The sequence below is a fragment of the Martes martes genome (assembly GCF_963455335.1).
Source record: "Martes martes genome assembly, chromosome: 16".
NCBI lineage: Eukaryota > Metazoa > Chordata > Mammalia > Carnivora > Mustelidae > Martes > Martes martes.
Genome location: NC_137904.1, coordinates 48104306 through 48116385, shown reverse-complemented (window position 1 = coordinate 48116385; position 12080 = coordinate 48104306). Strand labels below are relative to the sequence as shown.

The following is a 12080-nucleotide window of genomic DNA, read 5'->3' as shown; positions in this document are numbered from 1 at the left end:
CATAAAAAAGACCACACGTAGCTAATTTAAGGTTTAGAAAATGAAAAGTCAACATATTAAGATTTTGTAATGAGACCTAGCTTTTTAACATAAAAGTAAACAAACTTTTTAAAAAGTCCACTTACATCTCTCTCTCTCTCTTTTTCTGAAGATTTTATTTATTTGAGAGAGAGCGAGAGAGGAAATACAAGCAGGGGGAGTGGAGAGGGAGAAGCAGGCTTCCTGCTGAGCAGGGAGCCCGAAGCAGTGAGGGGCTGGGTCCCAGGACTCTGGGATCCTGACCTGAGCTGAAGGCAGACACTTAATGGAGCCACCCAGGCACCCCGACATCTCTTATTCTATTTGTAGGTCTAGTGAAATTTAGAAGTTCCTTAAAAGGGGACTTTTACAACTTAATTAAATTTAAATATGTTAAACTACGTTTACACATTTAAAATGTTTTATTTTCTCTTTGAAGTACTTCAGTTGTCTAACAAAACATTGAGTTTCAAAGTAATATTTGTTTAGTGATAAATTAAAATACAACCAATAATATAAATATGGTGAATCTTAGATTATCTCTACTGTTCGTAAGGCTATTTATCTTTTACCTTCCAACATAAAAGTTTATCAAAATGAATTATTCCATGGCCTATTTTAAGTTGAACTATTAAGGCTAATCTATTAATCTTGATGCGGTAAATTTCCTTAATTGTTATAAATACTTTCAAGACCAAATACACAGGTTGTCTTTAAATTTAATATGAGTGGCGCCTAGGTGGCTCAGTGGGTTAAGCCTCTGCCTTCGACTCAGGTCATGATCTCAGGGTCCTGGGATCGAGCCCCCGTATCAGGCTCTGCTCAGCGGGAAACCTGCTTCCCCCCTCTCTCTGCCTGCCTCTCTGCCTATTTGTGATCTCTGTCTGTCAAATAAGTGAATAAAATCTTTAAAAAAAAAAACTTAATATGAAAAGTATTAATAGTGAAAACTCAATTTACTTTATTTCTGTGCCTAGTACTTAATCATCTATGGTTAAAAGATAACCACTGTTGGGTGTGGTTCATAAACAATGCATCTTGGAACACTGAAAAAATAAAATTAAATTTTAAAAAAAAAGATAAGATAACCACTAAAGAATATTATGCCACCCCGAGCCAGATGGGCAGAAGGTGGTTACCATCTTGGTGCACTGAGGTTATTTATCAACCAGAGAGACTGGGCTGGGATGCGGAAATTAATTCTTACCATTGATATCCATGGGGTGCCCTGAAACCCAGTTATAGTCACTAGACTAGGAACCCTCACATTTATGCAAAGGCTGGTCTCAAGGTGTTGTTCCTGCTTAACAGGGCCACAATTCTTTTTTTTTTTTTAATAAGATTTTACTTATTTACTTATTTATTTGACAGAGATCACAAGTAGGCAGAGAGAGAGGGGGAAGCAGGCTCCCCGCTGAGCAGGTAGCCCAATGCAGCGCTGGATCCCAGGATGCTGGGATCATGACCTGAGCCAAAGGCAGAGGCTTTAACCCTCTGAGCCACCCAGGCACCCCAGGGCCACAATTCTTACCAATAATAAAACGACATACAGTTTTATTCTACCCATCCCTTGTGGCTCCATCTAGCTCTTAAGTCACAACACTGAAGTCACGCTCCGGACACAGGAGAGAACACTGTGATACACTTGATGGATTTGTCCGTTGGTTAATGACCAGCTGCCCCTCCGCCTGCCCAGGTGTGTGTGACACATCCAGCTCTCGGAGTTGAAAACAGCATCACCCTTCTCCTGGCTCAGCCAAGGTCCAGTTGTGTCCTCTTGAACAAGTCATTTAACTGCTTTGGGCCTCAATTTCCTCATTTTTAGGTTGTAAGAACTCTTAGCTCTAAAATCCTATTATCTGCTAAATTCTAGTGTGGTAGAGCCAAATACTGGTGTTACACTGTGCTTTGTTTAGGCATTGCTCAAGAATTAACTAATTTTATCTTCTTGGAATTTGTCATAATCATGGAGAGCAGCGAGATGATAAATGGTTTTTACTTTCTTCCAGATCTTTGATGATGCGTACAAATCCCAGCTTAGTTGTGTGGTTGTGGACGACATTGAGAGACTGCTTGGTGAGTCTTAACTTTAGCCATTGTACTATCTTGGCCTCATTACACTAATGTCTCACCAATTGCAAGAGAAAAATAACAGGTATTTATAAAGTAGAGAGCAATAGAAACACTTTTCTTTGTCTTATAAGGAATTACGTTGTCTGTTCTATCTGAAGTCAGGGATGGAATTCATGTTGAATATGTGTGACTGTAACTCCGTCATAAACTGCTCTTCCATCAGGGCCCACACCTCGTATTATTTTCTTTCTTCCACAGAGTTCTCTGCCCTGTAATAAATGATTAATAATTTCCACTGATGGATGTATTTGCTATTTAGTACCTCTGAGCTGCCTGTATCCCAGAGTTTCCGCTTAAGAACTTCGACAGAACTAAGGGAATAAGGGCTTATGAATGGAATGAAATAACACTTGGGAGAAGCAGCAAGTTCCCTGGGACCTCAGTCTCTGTTTTAAAGAACAAGTCCCTGTTATGATGCATTCATTCCAGATTTATCTAATTTTTGCAGTGAAATCAAGTGTACCTGTTTTATAAGAACAGAAACTAGATTCCCTTTCTTACTTATCCCATAGAGGAACTGCACAGACAAACATGAGATAACAGTGTTGAAAACATTTTGAAAGTTACAGGTGCCCTACAGTAATTTAAAAAAAATTTTTTAAAATATTGATTAACCATCTCTTGTGCTGAAATGCACTGCTACCCTATATAAAGACGAATAATAAGACTGTTCCTGCATTGCAGCTCACGAGGTGTCATCTCCCAGTACATGCCAGAAAAGTGTTGCTTACATTTTATTCCATTGCAAAAATTAGGTAAATCTGGGATAAATGCATTATAATAGTGACTCAGGATGCTGTATTGAAATTGAACCCACATGGTGACTTCATCAACTTCTGAAAATACTACCCAACACCTGAGTGATCCCTTCTTAAGCTGTCCAAAGTGGTGTAGGAATGATTTCAAGTTAACTGTTCGTACCACATTTTCCTCATGATTTTCAGACTTGCTTTAGGTCCTCTATTATTTATTCTCTTGTTTCTTAAGGCAGTGTTTGTTACAGGGTAAAGATGTCCCTATATATCATAAGGTGAATCTGAGGTCTTCTTAGAAACTATGTAATAGTTTCATCTAGTGACCTGGGGTTTTTGGTCTGCTATTTTTGATACATTTCAACCCAGTTTATAGGATTATTTCTTTAAAAGCTTTTAAGCACAAACTCATAGCTCTGTGTAAATTCCTTTATCTAAACACAATTGAGATGTGTGGTCATAGCAACACTACTATGTCAGGAATGTGTGCCCTCTGAGTATATTTTCACTCGTATGAATAGTTATTATCTGTACTTGTTTGTTCATCGATTCGACAAGTAAGCTGAGCCCTTTCCACTGTGCTGGAATTATTAGGGTCTCGGAAAAAATAAGTGACATGCTGCTGTTATAGCCTACATCTGTGAAAATTATTGCAAAGTAGAATTTGCTGTGTGTTCTGGATGTTCAGAAAAGGGAAAGATCATTTTGGACTTCAGAGGGCTGGTGCCTGAAGGTAGTTCTAAGCACAGGCCAGGGTGTGTATATATGCGGTATGCAGAGAAAGCTGACGAAGGGCCATTTATGCGGAGCCTTGAAGGTTTAGTAGAAGTTTAACAGAAAGTTTTAGAATGTTCTCTGTTCTGGACCATCTGAGGACCAGTCTTAGTGACTCTACCATCATATCGGTTATATTGAAGTACCTTCCTTACATTATTAATTGCCATTTCCCCCTTACTCGTTTTCTAGTATGTTTTGTTGCCTGTGAGCTTACTGTATTACCAGGCTTTGCAGTAATTTCTTGGAAATGGTTAACAAGGACACCTGGGTTTCTTTCTTCCTCAAAAAAGACATAAAAAACCAAAAACAAAAACAAAAAAACTATCTCTGAATATTAGACAACGATGTCTACCTGAATTTAAAGTGGATATTTCGAAGCTTTTTCAAAAGATTTACAGACTAGAGTTCTTACATAATGTTTTAAGCATTTAAGTTATTGGAGATACTATTTTTCTAATTATCATTAGTTGCCTAAGTAAGGACGATGTTTACTCTTGATGCAGGTAATTTGAATGTTTGGAATATGTGCATGTGTGTATTGAATCCCTAAAACATAATAATGTTTCTCTTCCAGATTATGTTCCGATTGGCCCTCGATTTTCTAACCTGGTATTACAGGCTCTTCTCGTGCTACTCAAAAAGGCACCTCCTCAGGTAAAAATAACATAAGAAACATTTTCACAGAATTTTCCCAGGAGATTGCATATAATAGGGCAAACAAGCAGCTAAGTAAGCAAGCGACCATAAGCCTAAAATTCTGTTGTTGAGGGCCTTGGGGTAAGTCATCTGGCCTGGACTTCTGTTTTAAGGTAAATGATTTTCTTAACAGAGAAATTTCCTTCCTGAAGATCCCAAAATCCTAGTTTCGATTAGTGAGTTCTGTTTTTGTTGTTCTCTAAATTCCCCAGGGTTTTACACATCCCTAGCCACCTCCATCTCCCATGAGAGATCGTGATATTCATGTAGAATGGATTGAATATATATTCCCATTTGTTTCATTTGTCATTTGATAGATTTTCCCATGAAATTGTATTTGGGGGTATTTACTTCCTGTAGGCAGATTTTTCTTTTTTCTTTTCTTTTTAAAAAGTATTTACAGTTAAGCTTGAATTATGTCTCTTGGGTCATGTGGCACTTTTGAGGAAGGAGTTCATAGCCAGGATCTCCATTCATGTGGTTGCATTTTTATTGATGTGGCTACTGGAGACCGGTGATTTTGATAACTTAACACATTTAAAAGTCATCTATGAGGGTTGGTTAAATATGTTAATTATGTAGAGGCTGCCGGAGCATGTTTGGCTATGATACAAGGCACAAATTCTCTTAACTGATTTTGTGTGCTGTAACCTTTGAGAAATGCCAAAGACAAATACAAAGGGGTTAAGCACTATCTTGAAAAACATCTTAATGTCTGTATGGGAATCTTGTATTTGAAGTTAGAGATTTTAAGTAGGCTGTATGGAAAATATTTCATGTTAAGTTGGTGAATGTGCTTTTTAACAGTTAAAATTTGTGTGTGCGCATGTGTGTGTTAGAACTAAAAGTGATGGACTTGTCTTGATTTTCTAGGATTTTTTTTTTTTTTTGTAATCCTAGAATAGTCTATTGAAAAGAAACAAGTTACAACAACTTTGAAAATTTACTGCATTATATGCATTGTAAGGATTTTGTAATCATTTGTCCATAAACTATCATTCCTAGTAATTGGAGTTTTAGTTCATTCTAAGGCTGAAGTTAGAGAAGTGAGTTTATTTTTCCCTTCTATGATTCCTTCAGTAAATATGTAAATAGATAAATCTAAAGTTTCTGAAAAAGGGACACCCGGTCGGCTTAGTCAGTTAAGCATTGGACTCTTGATTTTGGCTTAGGTCATGATCTCAGGGTCCTGGGATCCAGCCCTGTGCCGGGCTTCCCGCTCAGTGGGGAATCTGCTTGTCTTCCTCTCCCTCTGCTCACGCACACACTCTCTCTGTGTCTCTCTCTCTTTCTCTCTCAAATAAATAAATAAAATCTTTTTTTTTTTAAGATTTTATTTATTTACAGAGAGAGACAGTGAGAGAGGGAATACAAACAGGGATAGTGGGAGAAATAGACTCCCTGCTTAGCAGGGAACCCGATGCAGGGCTTGATCCCAGGACCCTGGGATCATAACCTGAGCTGAAGGGAGACGCTTAATGACTGAGCCACCCAGCCACCCCATTAAATAAAATCTTTAAAAACAAATAAATAGGGGTGCCTGGGTGGCTCAGTGGGTTAAAGCCTCTGCCTTCGGCTCAGGTCATGATCCCAGGGTCCTGGGATCAAGCCCCGCATCGGGCTCTCTGCTCAGCAGGGAGCCTGCTTCCCCTCCCCTCGCTCTGCCTGCCTCTCTGCCTACTTGTGATCTCTGTCTGTCAAATAAATAAATAAAATCTTTAAAAAAAAAAAAATAAAAAAAAATAAAAAAAAAAATAAAAACAAATAAATAATTTGGGCACCTGTGTGGCTCATTCGGTTAAGTGTCTGCCTTAGTTTCGGGTCATGATCCCAGGGTCCTGGGATCGAGCCCCACATCGGGGCTCCTTGCTCAGCAGGGAGTCTGCTTCTCCCTCTGCCTCAACCTGCCCTCCTCCTGCTTGTGCTTGTGCTCTCTCTCTGCCATATAAATAAATAAATAGAATCTTATCAATAAATAAATGATTAAATAAAGTTGCTGGAAAAAGTAAATAACCCCAATATCCATATGTATCACATACAAAAAGAACCCTTTCTTAGGAAGTAGCACTTTAAAAATAATTAGATCGGGGGACTTTCTCCAGGCATTTAAATTTATATCTTGTTCAGGGATACCTGAGTGGCTTAGTTGGTTAAGCAGGTCATGATCCCAGGGTCTTGGGATCAAGTCCCACATTGGGCTGCTTGCTCAGCAGGGAGCCTGCTTCTCCCTCTACTGCTTCCCCCTGCTCATGCTCTTTCTCTGTCAAATAAATAAATTAAATCTTTAAAAAAATTCTATCTCGTTAAGTCTTTAGCTTAAAAAGAATTTATGCTAAAAATCATTTGGGAGAAAGAAGAATCATTTTTCAATGATATTTTTTAAACTGCTTCTTCTTTACATTGTTAAATACATTCATTTAAACAGAGAGATGTTCCTTGGTTGAAAATTATTTGTAATCCAAAATAGATACTGATAGAAATAAATAGAGCATATTTTAAAAAGACTTGTAGCATTTTGATTAAAGACTTAGGAATAGGGGCGCCTGGGTGGCTCAGTGGGTTAAGCCTCTGCCTTCAGCTCGGGTCATGATCTCAGGGTCCTGGGATCAAGCCCCACGTCGGGCTTTTTGCTCAGCAGGGAACCTGCTTTCCCCTCCCTCTCTGCCTGCCTCTCTGCCTACTTGTGATCTCTGTCAAATAAATAAATAAAATCTTTAAAAAAAAAAAAGACTTAGTAATAACTTTCCATTTTATAAAAATATAAAATTCTTGGGGCACCTGGGTGGCTCAGTGGGTTAAGCCTCTTTCTTCGGCTCAGGTCATGATCTCAGGGTCCTGAGATCAAGCCCCACATCAGGCTCTCTGCTAAGCAGGGAGCCTGCTTCCCCCTCTCTCTCTCTGCCTGCCTCTCTTCCCACTTGTGATCTCTCTCTGTCAAATAAATAAATAAAATCTTTAAAAAAAAATGTAAAATTCTTGAGGAAAGGAACATTACCTAATTTTTTAAATCTCACAGTATCTGGCACAAGTTTATACACATGTACTTCATGAATAACTTATTCAATAAAAAATATAGATAACTTCCTTCCAAAGATATTTTTTGAGTGTCCACTCATTTTGGTGGGCTTACTTATTTGCATTGTTGTAATTTATATTTGGCAAGGTATGATTAAAGTGAAAACATTCTAAAATTAATAAATTTCAAATGGCCAACGAGCACATGAAAAGATGCTCAACATCGTTAGGCATCAGGGAAATGCAAATCGAAGCCACAGTGAGACAGCACTTCATACCCACCAGGATGGCTATAACCCAAAAATCAGATAATAATAAGTGTTGCTGTGCATATGAAGAAATTGGGACCCTAATACACTGCTGGTGGGAATATAAAAATTGTGCAGCCTTTGGGAAATAGTCTAGCAGCTCCTCAAAAGGTTAGAGATATCGGGGCGCCTGGGTGGCTCAGTGGGTTAAAGCCTCTGCCTTCGGCTCAGGTCATGATCCCAGGGTCCTGGGATCGAGCCCCGCATCAGGCTCTCTGCTCAGCGGGGAGCCTGCTTCCTTCTCTCTCTCTCTCTGCCTGCTTGTGATCTCTGTCTGTCAAATAAATAAATAAAATCTTAAAAAAAAAAAAAAGGTTAGAGATAAAGTTATAATATGACCTGACAATTTAGGTATATACCCCAAAGAAATGAAGATATATGTCCACACAGGAGCTTGTAGATACGTTCAAAGCAGCATTATTCGTAATAGCCAAAAAGTGGACACTGCCTGGATGTTCACGAATAAACCATGGTATATCCATACAATGGAGTATCGTTCAGCAATAAAAAGAAATAAAGTCCTGACACGTGCTGCAGCATGGATGAACCATGAAAACATGCTAAGTGAAAGAAGCCAAGCGCAGAAGACCCACAAAAGACCACAGATTGATTCCATTTGTATGAAATGCCCAGAACTGGCCAATCTGCAGAGACAGAGTCTAGTAGATTCATGGTTGCCTAGGACTGGGAGAGGTGGATAGGGAGAATGAGAGGTGACTAACGGGTGTGGGGTTTCTTTTTGGGGGTGTGCCACATGTTCAGAAATTGATCATGGTGATAACTTGCACCTTCTGTGAATATACTAAAAACCATTGAATTGTACACTTTTAAATCAGTGACTTGTGTGTTCTATGATTTGTACCTCAATAAAGCAGATACTTTAAAGAAGAAAGTGATTGCAAAAGCTACTTAATTGATGAAAGGAGGGTTATAGGGAGAGCTAGAAGCCAGGAGTGAGCATCCCAGGTCCATGGCCCAGCTTGGGAGAAGTCTTAGAAACAGGGATTGGATCATTAAAAAGGGATGTGGAATGAATTTCTGTAAGGACTGAAAAGGAAGGGTATAGGAATATGTAAGAAGTCAAAGATAGATCTGGTTGCCTTAGTGATTGGAAATGGCAGGGATTCCCTTTTTAAGGATTACTAGCCTGTCATGGATCAGAATTTGGTGACTCTGACCCGGCCTGCAGGACGATTTCTGGTGGTAGAAGTCCATCAGCGGCCAGAGAAGTTCATGTGTCAAATATCTCTAGTTGGCCTACATTTGACGAAATAAAAATACGCTTTCTCTGTACCACCTTGCTTTTTAAATTAGTATGTATTCTCTCAGGAGAGCAAGGGAGAATTTTCAGGCTGCTCCAGTGTGGGGAATGTTGTCTTTCTAAAGTAGAAGCATTGACTTCACCAAACCATTATCCATGTAGGTTTTTCAGATGTTTTCAATTAAATATTAAAAGCGTATGAACCTGAGTGTTGTAGAGCCACGTAGGGTGGTAGGAAACTATTATTTTTATCACTGCCAAGAAAACAGAGAAGTTGAAGGCATTTTTCTTCTAAAAGAGGAACCGTACATGTATACAATATAGTAATCATATCAGCCTCAGAATCCTTAATATTGCATTCGTTGTAATTCCAGCTTTCACACAGAAAAATTATGTGTGCATGTGTGCACATGCTCAAATAAAAGAATCCCTTCAGGGGCACCATGTTGTTATGTATCCAGATACCCTCCTTTCTCCTCCTCCCCTCCCCCACACCCCTCCCTCGTTGTAAATTGGCTTATTAAAACTGGTTCACAAGCCTTCTTTTTTTCCCTTTGTGATTGCCTTGGTCTTGGATTTTCAGTGTAGGACTAAAAATTCAAGTCAGATTTCAGTTACTAGGATAATTTTCTTTGAATTTTAAATTTTTCTAAGTAAATGCATAGATTTTTAATGAACCCGGCATTTAAAGTGGGTTTGCTTTAAATTTAGCTGGAGAGTTAATTTCATGATTGATTTATTAGCCCTTTGAAAGTATAAAAAGTGGTATCCGTAGTTCATGAAGACTGAAAAACATCATCACATTTTGTTTAGCATCTTTTTAAAACCAATTAAAAGCTTTTCTAAAATGGATTGAACAGGAGAAAATAAAACATGTTCCCTAGGTCTTTATTTCAATCAAGTTGCCCTGTGTTGTGCAGGAGAAGAGATCGAGGGGGGGTAGAACACTGAAAAGGGCTGTCCCAGCAGGGAGCCACGCCGGAGAAAAGGGCTGCTCTGAGAACTCCCGGCCGCGGCTCAGAAAGCCCCCGGCCGGCTTCATCTACATGCAGAGTCACACAAGGCGTGGGGGTGCTCCCCCGCACCACAGAGGTTTCACATGTGCTTCCCTGCTGATTCCTGTGAAAAGCTAACAATTGGCTCGGAGGGTAAAAGACCACTGCAGTTCACCCTCCCCGGGCTGGATGTACAATTTGTCCAGTGTTAGGAAATGTCCGGCTTAGCAGTGAGAGGCTTGAAGACACCCCTCCTTCCAGTGAGATTCCTAAAGCCGCCTCTTTTACTCAGTGACACTGGGGCCCTTTTCAGGTTTTGCAGATTTATGGAAGTTGAGGGGAATGTGCTTTTCAGCATCAGGAGGATGAAAGCCGTGGTCTTAGCGGCAAGGAAGACGCGGTATAGGAAAGCCGTAAGGCCAGGTGAATCTTCCCGCAACCTGCGTCACCCACGGCACCTGTTTTTTTCTTTCTGGGGAGACAGGATAAAGCACCCGCAAAGGAACTCCTAGGCTCTAAAATGACATGACTTCCCCAGTGTCCTCAAGCGCACGAGTAGTTAGTTAAACCCATTAACCTGACTGCTTCAGCGCTCCGTGTCCTCGACACGATGGGGAATCAGATCGGAAGACTGCGTCTGTAGTCTGTCCTACAGTTGTCTGTCGGAACGGACAACAGGTCCTCTCTGAGCTCCGTGAGATGGTATATAGAAAACGGTGGCATCTGTGGAGCGACCTGGGTTAGTGGCTGTCGCCACTCTCAGCGCAGCCCCCACCAGCTGCCACCCAGCCTTCCTCAGGGCTGACGAGAGCTGGTGTCTTCGTCCACCTAGAGCTCCTTTGCCCAATACCAGCTGGAAAACTCCTTGGAAACTGTACACTCTTACAAGAGAAGACCACTCTGAATTCATAGCAGTGTTACTGAAGTAGAATTCAGACCTAGCAGTTAGAGTTTTAGGTAAAGTCAGAGTTGTTGGAAAAAAACAACTACCTCATTGCCCTGGCTCCTAGGGTTTAGAGCCAGGACTGGCATCAGGTACCAGTAGAAAAACACTGTAGTGAGCTGCTGGTGGGAACTTGGGCAGGTGGCTCTGTCTGTCCCATAGACTGTGTTTGAACCTCACCAGTCTCTCGACAAGACTGCTCTTCATGTAATCCTGACAGGACATCTGAGTCCAGTCTTCAGAAATGTTATTAGGAAGTCTTGGTGCTCTTAAGCAACTCTTCAGCCTTTGGGTTGCTTCAGCGAAATAAGCAGATAATGGAAGAGACTCCAGATCGTGCAGGCCTAAACATGAGTATCTCCCCATCTATCTGTTCAAAATTAACTCTGGCTAATGACTACAATATGACTCAATAAGATGTAGAACCACTTTAGGAAAGAGGTGTAGTCATTTTGCCAGACATATTAATCGTAATCATTGATGTGATGACTTGTGCTTTGTTGAAGAAAAGCTATATGATGGTTGACCGTAAAGTGGTCCAGTTTTTCCATTTATTAAGTCCATGACATTAGATGGCTACTATATTTTATAAAATTCTCTATACTTTGCTTAGTATAGTAGGTTGTCTCAAAGTTCTATGTAAATCGAATATATATTATATATATATATATATATATATGTAGAATGATTTCAGTTACATAAAAACTAGTGAAAGAAATGTGGTGAGTCCTTTTATAAAACAATGCTACAGATACCTGCTGAATAAAACCATGTTCTCAGGGGCACTTGGCTGGTTCGGTCAGTAGAGCGTGTGAGTCTTGATATCAGGGTCATGAGTTCAAGCCCTACGTTGGGTATGGAGGTTACTTAAAAAATAAAGTAAATAAATCAAAACAGACACAAATTTAAAAAGCATGTTTTCAAAATGGGATTTTTGTTGGGTTCGGGAGAGCACATCTATAATAGGTATTAATGAATATAAAAAACTATAAGACATGTAGGCACCATTTTCAGCTAACTCAGAATTAAATATCTGAAGTTTTGTCATTGGGAAACTGCTAATGGTGCTGAGGCATAATATTCTCTCCCTGCCAGAGTGTCTTCACCGAGCCCTGCTGCGATAAATGTATTACTGTGACATGACCTCAGGGTTAGAGAAGTATTGATTTTAGTACCATAGTA

The 12080-nt window shown here is 39.9% G+C and overlaps 1 protein-coding gene across 1 annotated transcript in view; it reads left to right on the top strand.

Moving 5' to 3' along the window:
• Nucleotides 1-12080, top strand: part of NSF (N-ethylmaleimide sensitive factor, vesicle fusing ATPase) — a gene marked incomplete at its 5' end in the record, with an annotated part of 149338 nt that overhangs the window by 115770 nt on the left and 21488 nt on the right. Inside the window, 2 exon segments of the mRNA XM_080826861.1 lie at nt 2028-2094; nt 4255-4334. Coding sequence (XP_080682987.1) covers nt 2028-2094; nt 4255-4334 — 147 coding nt within the window.